Consider the following 18,456-nt stretch of genomic DNA (forward strand, 5'->3'; position numbering starts at 1 on the left):
ACTCTTTTTTTTTATTGGATCCGGTCTCCTCTGTGGATGAAATGACGAGACTGCCCCTCCTCCTCCCTCTCCTCTCGCCTCGCGTCGCCTCCCCGCCGCCACCCGCGCGTCGCATCGCCGTAGCCGCCGCGGTAGCAGGCGTCGAGGACGCGGCCATGTCGGCGGCGTCTACCGGGGAGTACCCGTGCCCAGTGTCCCCTCCCTACCCGGCAGCCTCCAAGGACGTGGAGCTCCGGCGCGCCATGACCGCCTCCGCCCGCTCCGGCGCCTACTCCTCCGCCACCATCGTGTTCGAGGACGAGTGGCTCTCCGTAGTCGACAAGCCCGCCGGCGTGTACTGCGAGGCCCTCCTCTCCGCCCTCCCCTGCTCCACCGCAGCTGCAGGTACATCAAAATGCTCTAGAATATAGACAGATCGCTCAGTTAGTAGGCAGTGGCACTGCGATGCTGCTCGTGCGTGGCAATTTCAAGAGTTGTTCTTGCTGATGAAATTCAGATTTGGTTGCTTTCTGCCTACTGCAGACATGTATTTAGCAATGCCAGAGGATTGCACATTTAACTGGTCTAATTTAAACATTACAACCAACAGTATTGACAATTCAGGCAGAGGAAGACCAGAAATCCACTTTATATTTGTGGATTCTAAGAGCGAATGCTTGCAGATTAGTTATGATTTATGAAGCGGCAATGTACGACTAGTTTGTTGGACAGAATTTGAACTTCATTTTTTAACAGCATGCCACCTTTTTTGTTAGTTATATTACCTCTAGGAGCTCTCTTGTTGCTGGTCAGGACTTGGTTCAACTCATTCATAGGATTTACTCTTATATCAGTTCATCTAGAGTTGGGTTTCTGCAAGTAGTAGTTGATATTGATATGTCTCCTTTTACTTCCATAGACTTAAAATGCAATATGGATGTAATGCACAGTTGCATATATACGTGTGGTGATGGACTGATGGCAAAGGTTACAGTAGTCTGCAATGTATGCAAACTAAGCTTGTAGATTGCCTAAATCTCTCTAGTTCGAAGCAGATAAGAATGAGCTATGCAGTGAACTCACTACAAGTTCAATCCCACCAGCTGAATGCTGAAACTTATGACTTCAGCTAGTAAGACATGACGCTATGATGTTAACATCATATCAGATGTGCATGATGCCACAAGCGCACATCTGAAAACCTTTTGAATCTATTCACCATTTCACACGTGTCTACAGTAAGTTTGAGCTTCATACAGCAACAGATATGAACCTGCGCAGATGAAGAAGCATAAGGGTTTTCAGAGTTCTGTAATACTCTAAAAGACTGGAAGGTATGAGTACCTTTGCAGTGTGAGACAGTTAGTTAATTGATTTTCCAAATAGAACCAACCGAAACAAATGGCTATAGGATCGAATTCATCATTTTTCTATTGGATGTAAATTGGATAGATGGGCCATATTGTGGGACTATATGTTCTATTTTTTCCCATTGGGGAATCGTATGCGCAACCGTGTTCTAGTATTCTTGCACGAAATAATCTTGAAAAGTTTGTTGAGATGATCAAATGAGTTCCCTCACTTGTTAGCAAGTTCTTCTGACAGCAATTTTCTTTAGAGCAAGCTTTTGATAGCAACTGATGCCAGGCTAGGAGTTGTAACCTGAGAATTCTTTTCTGAAATGTGTACAATTTAACTGCAAATAAACATTCAATATTTTAATACCTGATACTCCTTCCATTCCTATGAATAAGGCGTACAAGCTGCAATACACAACTTTGCCAAAAAAAAAAAATTATCAACCATACCTTGATTGTGTTATATAAATTTGATATCGTCGGATTCGTATTGAAAAACTCTTTCTAATGATACCAATTTTATATTAAATAGATAATTTCATATATTTGGACTAATTCTTGGTCAAATAGAAATCTTGGAAAACGCATGCACCTTATTCATGGGAAAGGAGGGAGTATAGTGTAGGCGTTTAGAATATTATGGTACAGTTAAAGTGGCCTTCACAATTTAAGGTTGTGACCTGATTTTTCTATTTCTAACTAAATGAAACTCTTTCATTACCCACAGGGAATCCTTCAAATAGACCTAACCTTCACCTTGCCAACAGGCTGGATCGTGATACTAGTGGTCTCATGGTCATCACCAAATGCAACAAGGTTGCAGGTAAGCTGGTGAAGGCCTTTACTGAGCACAAAGTCAAGAAAACATATCTTGCTCTTTGCATAGGTTACCCACCGTCGTGGGACAAGATTAAGATATGTTCTGGCCATGGGCGATCGAAACACGGTGCTTGGCGTGTGTATGCAATGTCTGATGTTGGCCGAACACTGCCAGGGGGGCCCTCTGTAAGGGACATGAGCACAAAATTTGAATTGTTAGGAACCAATGGTAAAGGACAGTTTCGAGAACCATCTAATGTTGATAGTGATGATATAGAGTTGATTACTGTGCAAGAGAAGGCCGCTGACCATACTTCAAACGGTGATGTGAAGAACGACATGATTTTTGTTAGAGCCTATCCTCAAAGTGGTCGGACACATCAGATTCGTCTGCACTGTCAGTACCTTGGGTTCCCTATCAGAGGGGATGTAAAGTACGGAGGAGTGATCGAGTGGAACGATGTGGCTTGTGATGGTCATGCGTTGCATGCAGAGAGTTTGTCATTTGTACACCCAGTCACTGAATTGCCCATCACGTTCCGAGCACCTCTCCCTTCATGGGCAAATGAAGTTATTTCAACAATGGGATGAAATACCCTGGAGCCTATTTGTGATGCATGGCTCTCCAGTTTTACTGAAAGTTTCGACAATGTTTAACTGACAGAAGCACCTCTTGGATGTCCTCACAGAGGCAATACTCGTCAGTGATCATGGGAAAGAGAATTCTAACACTTTTTTGTGGCTCGATAGTAGCTTTATGGGTGAACAATCCTGGACATATGTAATTAACGATTCGAGCACAATTTTGAATTTGGTTTTTGCTGTACAATATCGAGATTGCTCTTGTAGTATAATTATGAGATACATTGTGTAGTCTGTAGCAAGTGAGATGGTTGTTAAAGCATTATTATAGTACTGAGGTTGTAAGCGTGCATGTTGTACCATAGGGTAATCCAGTTATCCTTTTCTGCTAGACCCAACAAATTTAAGATTCAGATATGTATTTGCTCTATAAAAAAATGGTACTCCTATAATTAGATTGTTTTGGCATCTCAAATAAGATTCTGGACAGACCTGCTTCAAAAAAAGGGGTGGCCAAATTGCAATAATTGTCCGCTTTGCAACCAAATTCAAGAATCGGTGGATCACCTCCGATTTAGAATTTGGAAGGAAATTTTAGCTTGGACCGGTTTCCATGACACCCACCCATCCACTTTTGCAAACGAGGCAATTATTAAAGATTGGTGGACAAAGCTAGCTCTGGAGAAAAGAAAAGAGAGAAGGTTATTATGGCCTCCTTGATTGTCCTTATGTCTTGGGAGATTTGGAAGAAGTGAAATGCAAAGGTTTTCCGGCATCATGCAACAGCCACACGTGGTTTCTTGAGTAATGTAATATCAAGAGAGTAGTTTCTTTAAATACAAAGTCCTAACATGTGTCCTACGCTTTAAACCGCAAAACTCAACTATTCTTCTTATTTAATGAAAATGGCAAGTCTTTTGCCTTGTTTAAAAAAAAGCCAATCTAAATCATCGTTAGCTTGAATAATTCCGCAGTAGCTTCAGCAGTTAATCTCGAGTACAAATAATTCCACCACTATGAATATGATGAAAACTGCGTGTGTCAAGCTTGTATTTGACCTGGATGAACACAGCTTAAGATCTGGATTCAGCAATGTAAGAATGTTTCAATATTTCAGCACCTCAAATGCAATTCTGCACAGACCAGTTTGTTGCTTGGTTTTAATGGTCATTTCAGTGATCACTGGAAAACTGTTACCTGTCCATTCAAATTTTCAAACAGCTGCATAAGAGTATACCAGTTAATCTAAAACAGAACAGCCAATGCAAATCAAAATAATTAAGTCCTCTGATCATTGTTTGCTTGAATGAATGAAAATTCAGAACATGCTCTGTTCTCAAGATGTACTGCTTAAGCTACTGCAAAAATTGCAGAAGGGAACACAACACCAGCGAAATTGTCCTCATCCCATCCTTTGATTTGATTGCATTCCCCTCCAGATGTATTTGAAACATACCAATCAATTTATGCTACTTTGGGGAAACAATCTCTTGGGAAGAAAAAAAGCATCTCTCAGAATGTTGCATGAGTTGAATTTCACTGGTTGGCTGATCAAAATCTCATTCTCTCCATCGATGGCCGCAGCTTGGGTTGCAGCAGACGAAGAACAGCGTCATCCCTTCTTCCCCCCTCGCGGTGGCCTACAGAACAGCAGAATCAAGGTTCAGAAACTTTGTACCTAAACCTCTGAATAAGATCAACGATTTGCGTTTGGCTTGAATTTACTTACCTGGAAGAAGACGGCTTCGCCGTGGCCACAGACGGCGCACCGGACCTCCTTGGTGCGGGGCAGAGTCGGGTCGCCGGCGACGTCCTGGAGCACCTGGGTGAACTCTCCGGCGCTGTGGTGCACGATGTTCCTGTAGACACAGTTGTTGTCTGCGACCTCCTGCAATTCCAGAGCATTTCCAGTGACGCAACAGAAGTTAAAGAGTACAAATTGTGCAAGTGAAGGAACAAGACTGTCTACAACAGTAGACTAATCTAACGAGCTCTACTTCAGTAGGAGTATGTCACAAGTTTTTTGGCAGCACTGTGCACTTCCATTTCAACTCAATCTGCTCAATCTCAGAGCACTCCTAAGAATAGCACTCAGAGCACTCCTCAATTAATCTACCACAGCTTGTACAGTAGAGAGGCACCCGGTCTCATCTATGAAATTTTCCCATTAACTCATCCTTTTCCCCCCTATTGGAATGATTATGCCCCTTTGTTCAGCTTTACCCAAGGATTGCTGCTCTTCTCATCTTGTTCCACAGACATACAGACAGTAGAGTAGTTTCCAGAAACAGAGTGATATAAGACTTAAAAGGTGAAGAAGAAATCTTTGGATGGGCTGAGGAGAGAAAGAGAAATAGAAACCTGGTGGTCGCAGTTCCTGCAGGCGAAGAGGAGCGCCTTCTGGTCCCTGTCCTCCTTGGGATACAGTATGTTGTTGCTGCCCCCACGAAAAAAGAAGAAGATCTGCTGACCAAATCCACCACCCAAACAAGGAAACAACAAGGAAAGCCTGGCCGCCGCTTACCATTCACGGCAAAACTTCATGGCACTCATGGCTGCTGCTGGTTCGGGACCGAGCTGACGCCTGTATACTCCTGCTCGCCTCTCTCGGAGCTCAGATCTTTCTGTTTTAGGTGTTTCTCCGGCGGCGGGGAGCTGAGTGGGATGCTGTTCTGAACTAGATTTGGTGGAGGTCGGCGGAGAGGAAGGAGAAGCTCTTCAAGGGAGTGTTGTGGGAAGATTGAAGTCAAAGAGGCTGGCGACGACAAGAGGGGGTAAAATAGGCAACGTGCTGCAGGAGAATGTCCTTTTCCGATGCAAGTTGTCGCCTGGTGTTTCTTCTCCTCTTGCGATGCTGCCTGCATGTAGGGACACCATATGAGATCTAGAGGGAAATCGAGAGAGAGTGGGAGCAAACGGCACACTTTCGGACCAACCTCGACTACCTCATCCTTATTTTCAGGCCCGTACCGGACACAGCCACACAGGTGCACAGTGTACGATCGCACAGGGCCTCTATGGCCTTTAATTTTCTGTTTACGTACTACGTTTAATGGCATGCTTAATTGAGCCTAATTAATAAATGCATTGATCCACTCCACCGTTTGAAAAACTGACCACGAAATTAACACCACAATCCCAAACTCACGCACGCCTCCTCGTCTCTCTCGTCTCCTTCTCTTTCTGTTTACTTATTTCTTCTCAAGCACAAGCATCGACGAGTTCTTCTCAGAGGACAGCTCTACTGCGAACTTAAGAGAAAATTGCCAATTTAGTCTATAAAGTTGCCCGGATGTACACTTTGGTTATGAATTTACACATCGCGAATTGTGGGTCAAGAAGTTCCCCCGTGCGAGCGTTTTGGTCATTCCCTCGCGACCAATGTTAGTTTGCTGATGTGGTTAACTATTTTTTTGCAAATTGCCCCCTAAAAAGTCAAATCAAATACTAAAAAAATTAGAAAAACAAATTTTAGGGGGCAATTTGAATTTTTTTTACCATGTCAGCAAACTAACGGTCACCGTGACGGAGTGACCAAAACGCTCACGTGGGGCAACTTCTTGACCCACGGTTCACGATTTGCAAGTTCGTGACCAAAATGCACATCCGGGGCAACTTCATAGACCAAATTGGGGGTTTTGTCCGAATTTAATTCCTTCCTAATTTGGTATTTTCGTCTGTTCATTGATACAAGGTAGTATGTGTGCATGATGCATTTACAGCACATCATCTATTTATTCGGTGTTTTCATCTCAATTTATCACACTTGAGGGCTTCATTCCCCCCCCCCCCTCCCCTCTCTCCCGCAGCTACATTACCTTGAGGGTCGACCTCTGCCGGCCAGGCTGATCCGAGGCCCTCTCCGTCGGAATAGCCGACCGGAGTTGGTCAAGGATGGGTGCCGGAGTAGATAGGATTAGATTTAGCCTCGGATCTAGTCTAGTTTTAGTTTTTTCCCTTGTGGAGTATGGTGTTATGCCATGGGGGCTTGGCCACGGTGGAGCTCGAGCTGCTCCTAGTGGCTTGTGTGGTGTGGTGGCTGGGCGCGGTGCTCCGATGGTGGGAGCCGGAGGCGGACGGAGGCGGCGCTTCCAAGACCCCTTCCCCCAAATAAAGCTCTCCTGCCTTTCTCTCGATCTGGGCGGAGCTGGCACAAATCTTCTTCTTCCTGGTCACTATGGTGGTGGAAAAGAAGAAGAGATCCTCGTCGGCGTTGTGTTTGGCAGATCGACGGATTGCCGTCCTGGAGCAGGTTTTCTTCCCCGAGCACAACACACAGCGACCGAGCTCATCGCCGTGATCTTCGGTCAGCAAGGTGACCCATCTTCAACCTCTGGTTTAGAGGCCCTCTGATCCATCTGCTGGTGCTCGATGCTTCCAAAAGGCCAAGTGATGCGTCCCCGGTCTCCTGGTGGTTGCCAGTGGCCGGATCTTCTCGCCGGAGAAGGGTATTCGAGCATGCAGCTCTCTGAGCTCGGCGGAGACACCTGGAGCTTGCCGGCGTGTGGTGGCAGAGGCACCAAGGCCCTCGATTGCTTTTCCTCTTCTTTTTCTAGGGTGCTTTCTGTAATTTGTAGGGTCTCTTCTTCAAATAGTCAGTTCTTTAGGGCAAGAGATGACAAGGGACCTTACTGTAAATTGTACTGGCCATGTGTGCTTTAATGCAAGTTGCTCTGCTGGGGTCGTTGACCCCGTCTTGTGTTAAAAAAACAATTTATCACACTTGGATCTCTGGATCTGTGTGCTCTGCTTCTTCCGATCGGACGATCTCCTTGCTGTTTCTTTCTGCTTGTGCAATCCGGGTCCATCAATTCAAGTTGGAGGCCTAGTTGCTTCGTAATTCATTTTCTGTAATGTCTTCTAAATAAGGAGACACCCTTCAGGTTATGAAAAATATCAGAAAACACAAAAGATTAAAGAACTTACTCGATCTCAAAGGGGTGCTATTGATCACTTTTTTTTAGCAAAAGAATCAAACGTGTCTCATGAAGAACTAATTGAAGATTTTATCTCAAGAAATGCTAGAAGGATGTCACATTTCCGCTAAAGAATGGAGTACTTTTGAATTTTATAGGGTCACTTACCCATAAGATGTAATTCATGTAAAAATTGTATCACCAACTTGATAATAAATACTCCCTCTATTGCTAGATATAAGGTGTATAGTTTTTGGCACGGAAATTAAGAAACACGCATGGAGAGAAAACTACACAAGGTTTTGACGGGATTGATCCTGGAAAATTAACATGATAAAATAGAGGAGTTTTCAAAAGATAAGGAAACACAAGCAAATCTATAAAAAAAAATTCACACAAGTTGTCCAACGCAATATACCATATATTTTGGAGACATTTCTCAAAAAACTATACACCTTGTATCTAGGAATGGAGGGAGTATTATATAAAACCCTATTTTTCTAATTGCGAATGGTTACGTGGGGGCGCTAATTTTTGTTTCGCATGGGGCCTCCGTTTTCTCAGATACGGCCCTCCTTATTTTGGTTTAATTATTAATTGCTCTCTCCTTTCTAAAATATATTGTGATTTTATCAAAGTTAACTGAGTTTGACTAAATATATAGAAAAAGATCAACACTTACAAAGTTTGATATTACTAATTTAACATTGACAAAAAATGTCAGCTAACAAGTGAGATACACACTTCGGTTGCAATGTCGGCTAAGAACCCATGGCATGAGGACACTTCCACGCGAGTGTGTGCCCTCCCCTTTGTCGCTTTATATAGAGAGTTATCGAGAGAGGGGAAGCTAGCAGCACACTTTCAGACCAGCCTCGGCTTCTCGATCCTTATTTTGCAAAGAGGATTGAACTAATTGCTCTATCCTTTCTAAAATGTACTCATAGAGATTTTATTACAACTATTTTACAAAATTTGACTAAATCTACAGGAAAAAAATCAACATCCAAAGTATAATATTGTACGGTAGTAGGAAAAACGTTATAGGGGACCCTTATTGGCAGCGCACCCATCTAAACGCACGCAATCGGTATTAGTAGTCGCGTGCAAAAAACGCGCAATGGTATGCGCATAATGGCAGCATATCGAAGGGTAGCGCACACGACTAGTATGTGGGGCCTGGCTATACTCGGGTCTAGAAAGTACCCGCAACACGCGCCCATACCGGTCGCGTGTGCCTTTACGTGCTACTATCAACTTAGGATTAGCTTCCCCCCTCCCCCGTCGTCGTGGATTGATATCACATTTTCATTTTTTAAAATAAATTGTAGAAAATTTTAAAAAATAAAATCTTATGTCATCAGGTTATAAGGAAAGTTAACAATTTAATACATTATGCAAAATATGGTTATGTCTCGGTAAAACGGTTTTTCTGGTTGCATACGACCTCCGATGAAAAAAAAATTATATAAAAATGTATCTACGTAAAATTTTACATCTGATTTCTATTCTCTCTGGGCGTTTAGACAATTTTTTGATTGCCAGAAATCGAAAAAGGAAAACATGGGTTTTCAGGTTTTAGATTTCGGCTCAAAAAAAATTTCAAATCTGAAAAATTTCAAAAAATCCTTCTCTCCAGTTTCAAACTTTTTCCTCCTCATCGACCCCTTCTCGGCCTTATCCCCACCTCCACTTCCTCTGCTCCACCTTCACCCCACCTACTCTTCCACTTCTCCACCTTCTTCTCTCCTCCTCTTCCACTTCTTTAGAGCATCCCCACTCGTTGGCGCTCCCCACGCCCAAATTCGGCGAATTTTTCGTCCGGATTGGAGGAAGATTTGGTGTGGGGAGTAGTAGTTTCCCAGCCGCGTGCCCAGGCGAAGTCGACGAGGCGAATTTAAAAAACGGAAACTTGACAAAATACGGCTAAAAAGGGTGAATATAGACTAAATTTAATGATATTTATTACATAACGGGCGGAGTTCATACATAGAGGCCGAATTCGACTATATTTCGAATTCGGCTAGGGGAATTGAAATGCTAATTTTAAAACACGGCGCTCTACATGCCGAAATGGCGGTAGAACACCGTGTAGTCGCCGCCGTCGTCGTCGTCGGAGCCATCGTCCTTCGGCTGCGCGGCCTGGCTGCTGCTGCCCTGGCCGGCGTCTCCCCACCACCCCGGGATGGCTTGTACATATCGTCGTCGGAGGACTCGAGGTCGACGACGCGGACAGCGACGCCGGAAGGAGGTGTCGCAGGACGGCGGAAGCGCGCGGCATCGTCGTTGGCGGTTGTAGCGGCGCGGGCGGCGCGTTGGCGTGCGGCGGCCATGTCCAGCAGCCGCCGCTGCTGCTCCGCCTCCTGCCGCTCCCAGTCGCGCCTGGCCCAGGCCAGTGCGGCGTCGTCCGCGCGCTTCTCCTCCTCCATGTCCTTCAGCGACCTGGCGATCGCCTCCGCCATCGCGGCGTCCTCCGCGCGCTTCGCCTCCTCCTCGGCGAGCTGGATTGCGGCTGCCTCTTTCTTCGTCCTCTTCCGGCCGCTCTGCGGCGCGGAAGGCTGGTCGCGGATGACGAGGGCGCCGCTGCTGCGCCCTCTGGTCGGTGGCGGAGACGCCGGCTCCTTCTTGACGCGCACCGGCATCGAAGGCGACGTCGTCTCCTCCCTCTTCACCGGCGCCAAGGATGACCTCGGCGCCGATCCGGAAGACGACGAGCTGGCAGCCATGCGCCGTGGCTGCCAGACGTTTCCCCGGCGGCGGCTCACCGTTGCCCTCGATGGAGCGGGCATCGTGAGCACCGGGAAGTTGCCGCCCTCGATGTGCTCGAGGACGGCCTCGAGATTCCGGCCCGGCGCGCTCCACCAACGTTTGCGGCCGGCGGAGTTGTTGCGCGGAGGTGGAGGCGGCGGGCCGTCGTACGAGGCGAGCTCCTGCTCCCACCGCCGCAGGAAATAGGAGTTCCACGCCCTGCAGTTGTCGGGGTGGTGGGGTGGCTCGGCGCGCTCCTCATCCGTCATGGTCATCCGCGCCTCCTCGATGGCGGCGTCGAGGGCGGCGCCCCGAGGCGGCGGCGGGATTGGTACGCCGCCACGGCTTAGCCGCCACCCGCCGCCGGGAGGCCTCGTGTCCGGCGGGCAGGGGTACCCCGCCTGGTGGAGGAGGTGCCCCTCCCACTGGTGGAGCGACCGGCGGGGGAAGCCATTGGAGGCTGCGCCGTCGTCGTCGGAGAACGCCATCGTCGGAGAGGGAGGGTGGAGGGAGAGTGGAGGGAGAGTGGAGCACGGGGTACGCCTTGCGGCGAGCGGAGAGGCGTATATAGGTGCGGATGGCGCGGGGGGTTAATTCCGCGTGCAGTGCGACGCGTCCGCGGCGAGCTGACCGGCGACAGCCTTTATTGCACGCGGAAGACGATGCGTGCGCGGAAGACGACGACATTAACTCGCCGCGTGGCCGGCGAATGCAGACCGGCGGCAGGCTTTTACAGCGCGCGGAAGACGATGCGATGAGGACGACGATCGGTTTCTCTCGCCGACAATTTGGGGCCACCAGACGCGCGGGAAGTTTTCTCGGTATTTCCCGCGCTTTCGTTTCGTCCGGAGTCCCCGAGCGCTCCCCGGGGGGCCGGGGATGGCGTGGGATCGCCGGATGAATTCAGGCCCAAATCCGGACGAAAACGAGGAACCGGGGGCGCGACTGGGCCGAATTACGCCATCCGGATGGAAAAAGGCTCGTCGGGGGCCTCGTCGGGGGGACGAGTGGAGATGCTCTTAGCTTCCCCCTCTCCTCCTCTTCCTCCTTCTCCTCTCCTCCTCTTCCACTTTTGCTCCTTCTCCCCAAAGACGAGCACCACCTCCGGCCACGGTGACAGCCTCCTCCATCCACATTTGGCGCCCTGCTCCGCCTACCCTATCATGTAAGGAGATTGGTTAGAGAAACAGAATCAACATGTGGTTGGATAGTTGGGAGGGTAGTGGCACCCTCAATCCACTAGAGTTTAAACCCTATGTTGGCACTTTGGTGTCTCATAAAAATAAAATGTTTTTTGTGGGAGTCAACGTTTTCGTCGATAGCGAGGAGCATGTGGTGACTTTATCAGTCTTAAAACTCACCGAATTAGTTTTCTTGGACTCGGTCTCTCAGAGATGTTCGGTAGGGTGTGCGTGGGTACATTTATTTATGGGAGCGTATATACATATTTACAAACCTATGTGTGTATAGAAATCTTTAGCAAGACAAAGTCGCGCAAAAATTAAATACACGGCACATGAGCCTCACCACTGGGATCCTGGTACAGCCGTAGAAACACTTACAATTCAATCAGTAAAACTCATTCTATAAATGAAACATCTACAGTATGTGGTATGAATCTATACCAAAATTCAAGCCCAACTTTTAAATATGTACACCGGTTCTCCCCATCAGACGACGGCCAGGAGGGGAAGCAGCAGCATGAGGGCAGAAGCGAGGCGGCCTCCTAGTGCACGGCGGCTGCCTCCTGACCCGGGCTGCCTCGGGGACACCGGCGCCGCGCCGGGGTATTCGCTCCGCCGCGGCTGTATTTGAGTCGCCGACGTTGGCCCGGGGGCCACGCCGTCGTTCTCCATCGTCACGTTCTTGTAACCTGCAGTTGGTCAGTCGGTTGCAACAATTAATCAATCAAGCACTGGTCGATCATACTGCAGTTGATCAATCAGTTACAAACATTCCTCTCTTTCTTGCTGGGATTAATGCGATGATGATCGATGAACTTACAGTCGAACTCGTGCCAGCCCAGGACGGACCTCTCCCTGTCGAACACCACCTTGAGGCCGGTCATGAAGTTCTCTGCATGTATCAGCAGCAGCCAAACAGTCAGCAACGGAAAGATGGAAGAAAGCAAAGACAGCATTGTGCGTGCGCGCGTACGGCCAATGATGTCGACGGTGATGTCGTTCTTGAGCACGGCGAGGCAGTAGCCGAGGACGACGACCCGGCCGTCGCTAGTTTGGCCGCCGATGATGACGAAGGGCTCCTTAACCGGAAACACGGCTCCGCCACCGGTCGTGAGGGTCACCACCGGCGTGGACAGCTCCGTTTGGCCGCTGGTCACCTCGTAGCAGTACTCGAAGGGGATGGAGGCGCTGAGGTTGGCCCTCTTCTCGCGGACCTGGGAGTTGAAGCTGGTGGCCAGGTCCGTGTAGGCCGGGTCGTTGAGGTAGGTGTAGGACGTGCCGGAGTCCACCACGGCGGTGAACTCCGCCGCCACCGCCTCCCCCGCCACGCTCATCCCCGTCACGCTGATGTTGTACGTCGGGCTGCACCAAGCAAGAAACTAGCTCAGACTTTAAAACATGGACTGGAATGCGGGCCCATCTTACTCGACAGTTTGTGCCGTGCGGTTTGTTAGTGGCAAGGCACGACTGACGGACTGAGTACTTACTGTCTGTTGCTGACGATGAAGGGCGTCTCCGCCTGGCCACGGAGGCCGGCGTCACCGAAGTTGATGCGGCCGAGGCCGTCCGGGCTGAAGCACATGGAGAAGCTGTCGGAGGCGACTAGTCCGGCGGCAGCCAGCACGCTCGGCACCGAAACCTTCTCTATGCCGAGGCCCAGCAGGCCGTCCACGGCGGCGCCGTCCAGGAACGCGCCCGTCTGCACCTGCCCGCACCCCAACACCACCGGCGCCTCCACCGGCTCGCCGCCGACGACGCTCTCCCGTTCCCGGCTGAAGTGGATCACGTCTTCCACGAGCACCCCGGAGGAGGAGGTGTTGGCGGAGACGTACCTGACGGTGTACGGGCAGCTGCTGTTGACGGCGTTGCAGGCGTTGGGCCGGTCGCAGAGCGCGTGGCCGCAGCCCACCGGCTTGCTGGTCGACGACTGCCCCGGGCTGTACGGCCGGAGCGCAACACCTGGCGTTGACGCGTTGTTGTCCATGGGCGCGCAATGCTTGCAGTCACAGGGCACCCAGAAGAGGTCGCTGCCGGTGTCCAGCGCCACCAGGAACGTCGCGCTCGGCGTGCCCACGGCCACCTCCGCGTAGTGGATCCTGCAAACCAATGAGTCGATCGATCGATCAGCGGCGGGAACTATGGAACACGGTCAATGAATGGATTGGCTGGTCCGGCGCGCGCGCGTACGATCCGTCGAGTTGGTAGGTGATGTTGCCGTCGGCGAAGGTGAGGAGGCCCTTCCCGCTGTCGGCGAGGCCGCGGCGGGCTATGTGGGCGCGGTCGTGGTGGTACAGCGCGGAGTAGTACTCCGGCGAGCCGTGCTCCTCGGCCCACCACGCGGCCGCCGGGTGGCCCCGCGCCTCGGCCCAGCGCTTGACCACGGGGGAGGACCGGTGGTGGAGGTCGAACCCGATCCCTGCCGCCTCACCGAGAGCGGCGAGCACCGTGGCGACGGCGACGAGGTGCAGGCAGGCAGTGGTGGTGGAGCGAGCCATGGTGGGCAGGTGAGGCGTGCTGGGACGGCAAGAGGAGCGCGGTTAGTGCACGCGGCGGCAGCATCGAGCTTAAAGACGCGTACGGGACGGCGAGGAAGTCAAAGTCTTGTGTGGCTGTGCTCTTGTCACGACGTCAACCGCGGGTGGTGAGAGTGAGACTGGGCAGGCTTCGTCGAAGGATGGCCGGAGGAGGAAGGGACGGCGACTGGTTGGACCGACGTGGCCGAGTCGAGTGAGCTTCGTGTTGGTAAGGCAGGGGATGGACCTTCTTGCGGTTATGTCCCTGTTGTTTCTGCGATTTCCTATGTGTGCCATGTCCCTCCATGTGTTCAACAATAGTTTGACGGTTTTGCTCATTCTCCGCTAGCTAGCTGAGAAATAGATTAATGCTTAGTCACCTTTTTTACCGTTAGGTCATTGCGCTAAGATTCGTGCAAGTGGGTGCTGGTTGTCCACACCAGAGGAGAAGAGAACCTCTTAGAGGTACGGTCGAGGTGGTAGTGGAACGGCGAAGGAGGAGCTCGGGGTAGGGTGGGGCGGCGAGGGGTCGCGGCAGGGCTCCTACCGCAAGCGGGGTGGCCGGTGGTGGTTGCAAGGGAGGCGTAGCTTACTGGAAGGTGGAGAGGAGCAGTGCCTCGACGAAGGTAGAGAACAAGACCATAGAGAAGGAGAGGTCGTGATGCCAGTCAACTTAGTTTTCGGTCGACTGGGAGTTAGGAAGACCCATATTTTGATGCTGAAATTGCACAAGATTATTAATTTCTAAAGAGATTATGGTTTGGCAGTCGTCCAATGTCCAAACCAAGGTCAAGTTTTTTGATTATGGCAGGTTGTTTTGAGATGATATTAACTTACCAAACTGAATGATTCCTAGGAGAAAAAGAATACCATACTTCTCGACATGAAATAACTTTGACTTTGTGGCAGGCAGTTGGAGGCTTCATGGCCATGCACCACCAAGCGGATGCACGGGACACCTCCATGCCTGACTCTGCGCCGTCCCACGAGTCGCGACGGACGCCATAGCCGAGCAAAGCAGAAGGGCCACCGCCCCTGATCTAAGACATCCAGCGTCACACGGGAGGAGCGGCGCACCGCCGGTGCCCTCTACACGGGTGTTGCCCGATGGCTTTCTTCGGCGGTGGCGAGGCAATGGAGGGGTGGGGAAGGCGTGGCTGTGGTGATTTTAGGGTTTCCCCATGCCACCCGTGAGGTGGACCACCCGTTAATTTTAAGAGGAGGACCGCCATAAGTGCCTTGCCCTCTCCATGTGTTCATAACAACATTTTTATGCTAAAATTACACACGATCATTATGTTTTCTAGATATTATGGTTTGGCAATCGTTGATGTGGTCTAAGACCCCGATTGTGGCCCGATCTCGCGAATGACCCAAGGAATCAAGGGGGAAAGAGGGGGAGAGGTGGAAGAACACGAATAACGCTAAGAACACACGAAGAACCACGCACACCAACCCGATACAATCGATGCTTACCCTCACGGCTCGATGGACCGTGCCAATAGAATCCGCCCGGAAGAGACTTGAGGTAGAATTTCGAGAGGAGAGACCGGTGGGGAGGACGAATCAAGGAGTGGGAGAGAGAGTGTAAACACTAGAATCTCTCACTACCAAATCCATACATCCACAAGGGTTGCCTTGATTACAGAGGGATGATACCCAAGGGAGACTAAGCTCAAAGTTAGGTTTGAGTTCTAAACAAGTCTAAGGGGAAAAAGGGGTGTCCAAGGTGCTTATATAGCGGTACAAGGCGACACGGGCCGAAAAGGCACAAAGGAAAACGTTTCGGGCCGAAAAAGCGTCTTTAGTCGTGCAAGCCGGTCAGGAGGCCGGTTGGACCGGACCTGGGACCGGGTCGTCCGGTCGGTGACCGGATCCTGGATCGGGCAGTAACCGGGCGAGGTTCTGGAGCCCCGGGAAGTCGTCCGGATGGCACCGGTTGGTGGCCCGGTTGGGGACCGGGTGGCCCGGTCAGGCGGCCGGTCGACCGGATTCTGAGCCGGGTGGCCCGGTCAGGAGGCCGGTCAGACCGGATTCTGGACTTGCCGCTCATCGTCTCTTCCTTGCGTTCTTGGGGCGACTTCGGGTCCAGCTCCGTGTACATCTTCTCGATCAGCTGCTCCTCTCCTTCCCTTGACCATGACGTAGCGTCCTCTCCGTGGTCTTGATGCTCCACGTACCTAATGACACAAAGGGTTTCGGCATGAGGTAGCATTCCATCCAATGGGGTATCTAGGTCGAGGGAAGTGAGGAGCGAGTTCACCTTGTCGTGTATAGCTTTAACTCGAGCCCTTGTCATTGGTCCACTTGGGGGACTTGTTGGCCTTGATGTAGTGTCGTTGGTGAGCGGGGCTACATCATCTCCCCCCCCCCCTTGGGAGAGAGTCGTCCTCGACTCTTGTTCCTCCTCATCTCCATGATGTGGGGAGAGGTCCGAGATGTTGAAAGTGTTGCTCACCAAGTACTTGGATGTTGGTATGTCGATGACGTAGGCGTTGTTGTTGATGCGCTTGAGTACCTTGAAAGGCCCATCTCCTCTTGGCTTGAGCTTGGAGTTGCGTTCTTGAGGGAACCTTTCTTTCCTTAGGTGAACCCAAATGAGGTCTCCTTCAAACACTCGTTCTTTCTTCTTGGCGTTGAGGCGGGTGGCTTGGCGAAGGACATGGTCTTGTATGGTTGCTCTTGTTTCTTCATGTAGTTTCTTCATGGCGGTGGTGCGCTCGTCGAAGTCCATGTTGGTCCGTTGATGAAGAGGGAGTGGGAGGATGTCGAGTGCCATTGGAGGTTCGAATCCATAGACGATCATGAAGGGACTCCGTAATGTTGTGGAGTGTTTGGCTCTATTGTAGGCGAACTCCGCGTGGGGGAGGCAATCTTCCCATGACTTCAAGTTTTTCTTCACAAGTGTGCGGAGGAGTGTGGAGAGGCTTCGATTGACTACTTCGGTTTGTCCATCGGTTTGAGGGTGCGAGGACGATGAGAACAAGAGCTTGACTCCAAACTTTGCCATAAGCGACTTCCATAGATAACTCATGAACTTGACGTCTCGATCCGACACAATGCTTGCCGGTATTCCATGTAGGCGAACCACTTCCCTGAAAAACAATGAAGCAATGTGTGAAGCATCATCGCTCTTATGACATGGTATGAAATGAGCCATTCTTGAGAACCTATCCACTACCACAAAGATTGAATCATGCTCATGCTTTGTTCTTGGTAAGCCTAACACAAAGTCCATGCTTATATCCGACCAAGGTGCATATGGAATGGGTAAAGGTATGTAAAGACCATGGGGATTGGATGTTGACTTAGCTTGTAAACAAGTGGTGCAACGGTTGCAAAGGCGCTTGATGGCGTGTAACTCACACGTTCGTTGGGAACCCCAAGAGGAAGGTATGATGCGCACAGTAGCAAGTTTTCCCTCAGAAAGAAACCAAGGTTTAATCGAACCAGTAGGAGCCAAGAAGCACGTTGAAGGTTGATGGTGGCGAAATGTGATGCGGCGCAACAACAGGGATTCCGGCGCCAACGTGGAATCTGCACAACAAAATCAAAGTACTTTGCCCCAACGAAACAGTGAGGTTGTCAATCTCACCGGCTTGCTGTAACAAAGGATTAAACGTATCGAGTGGAAGATGATTGTTTGCAAGAAAATAGTAAAACACAATTGCAGTAGATTGTATGCTATGTAAAGAATAGGACCGGGGTCCACAGTTCACTAGAGGTGTCTCTCCCATAAGATAAAAGCATGTTGGGTGAACAAATTACAGTCGGGCAATTGACAAATAGAGAAAGGCATAACAATGCATATACATGATATGATAAATATAGTGAGATTTAATTGGGCATTACGACAAAGTACATAGACCGCCATCCAACTGCATCTATGCCTAAAAAGTCCACCTTCAGGTTATCATCCGAACCCCATTCAGTATTAAGTTGCTAAGCAAATGCACAATTGCATTAAGTATGGTGCGTAATGTAATCGACAACTACATCCTTAGACATAGAATCAATGTTTTATCCCTAGTGGCAACAGCACATCACAACCTTAGAACTTTCTGTCACTGTCCCAGGTGTCAATGAAGGCATGAACCCACTATCGAGCATAAGTACTCCCTCTTGGAGTTAAGAGTACAAACTTGGCCAGAGCCTCTACTAATAATGGAGAGCATGCAAGATCATAAACAACACATAAACAATAGATTGATAATCACCATAACATAGTATTCTCTATCCATCGGATCCCGACAAACACAACATATAGTATTATAGATAGATGATCTTGATCATGTTAGGCAGCTCACAAGATCCAACAATGAAGCACAACAAGGAGAAGACGACCATCTAGCTACTG

The 18,456-nt window shown here is 49.8% G+C and overlaps 3 protein-coding genes across 4 annotated transcripts; 1 reads left to right on the forward strand and 2 right to left on the reverse strand.

Moving 5' to 3' along the window:
* The first annotated feature begins 41 nt into the window (after positions 1-41).
* Positions 42-3,029, forward strand: LOC127299267 (RNA pseudouridine synthase 1). 2 transcript variants are annotated; one of them, XM_051329212.1, is made up of 2 exons: positions 42-384; positions 2,065-3,029. In XM_051329212.1, exons 1-2 carry the CDS (start codon positions 42-44, stop codon positions 2,745-2,747), a joined length of 1,026 nt encoding a protein of 341 aa, XP_051185172.1. In that variant the 3' UTR covers positions 2,748-3,029. The 2 variants fall into 2 exon arrangements, with proteins under 2 accessions (XP_051185172.1, XP_051185173.1); XM_051329213.1 differs by having other exon boundaries at positions 254-384; positions 2,105-3,029.
* A 972-nt stretch (positions 3,030-4,001) lies between these two features.
* On the reverse strand, positions 4,002-5,336 carry LOC127299269 (DNA-directed RNA polymerases II, IV and V subunit 9B). Its single transcript, XM_051329215.2, has 4 exons — positions 5,263-5,336; positions 5,100-5,175; positions 4,468-4,626; positions 4,002-4,378 (listed from the first exon to the last, which is right to left on the reverse strand). The coding sequence occupies exons 1-4, from the start codon at positions 5,289-5,291 to the stop codon at positions 4,298-4,300; spliced, it is 345 nt and encodes a 114-aa protein (XP_051185175.1). The 5' UTR covers positions 5,292-5,336; the 3' UTR covers positions 4,002-4,297.
* Positions 5,337-11,797: 6,461 nt separating this feature from the next.
* LOC127299270 (aspartyl protease family protein 1) lies at positions 11,798-14,181 on the reverse strand. Its single transcript, XM_051329217.2, has 5 exons — positions 13,774-14,181; positions 13,074-13,682; positions 12,560-12,948; positions 12,407-12,478; positions 11,798-12,275 (listed from the first exon to the last, which is right to left on the reverse strand). Exons 1-5 carry the CDS (start codon positions 14,079-14,081, stop codon positions 12,073-12,075), a joined length of 1,581 nt encoding a protein of 526 aa, XP_051185177.1. The 5' UTR covers positions 14,082-14,181; the 3' UTR covers positions 11,798-12,072.
* Between the last annotated feature and the right edge of the window lie 4,275 nt (positions 14,182-18,456).

This window comes from Lolium perenne, chromosome 5, assembly GCF_019359855.2.
Source record: "Lolium perenne isolate Kyuss_39 chromosome 5, Kyuss_2.0, whole genome shotgun sequence".
NCBI classification, from domain to species: Eukaryota; Viridiplantae; Streptophyta; class Magnoliopsida; order Poales; family Poaceae; genus Lolium; species Lolium perenne.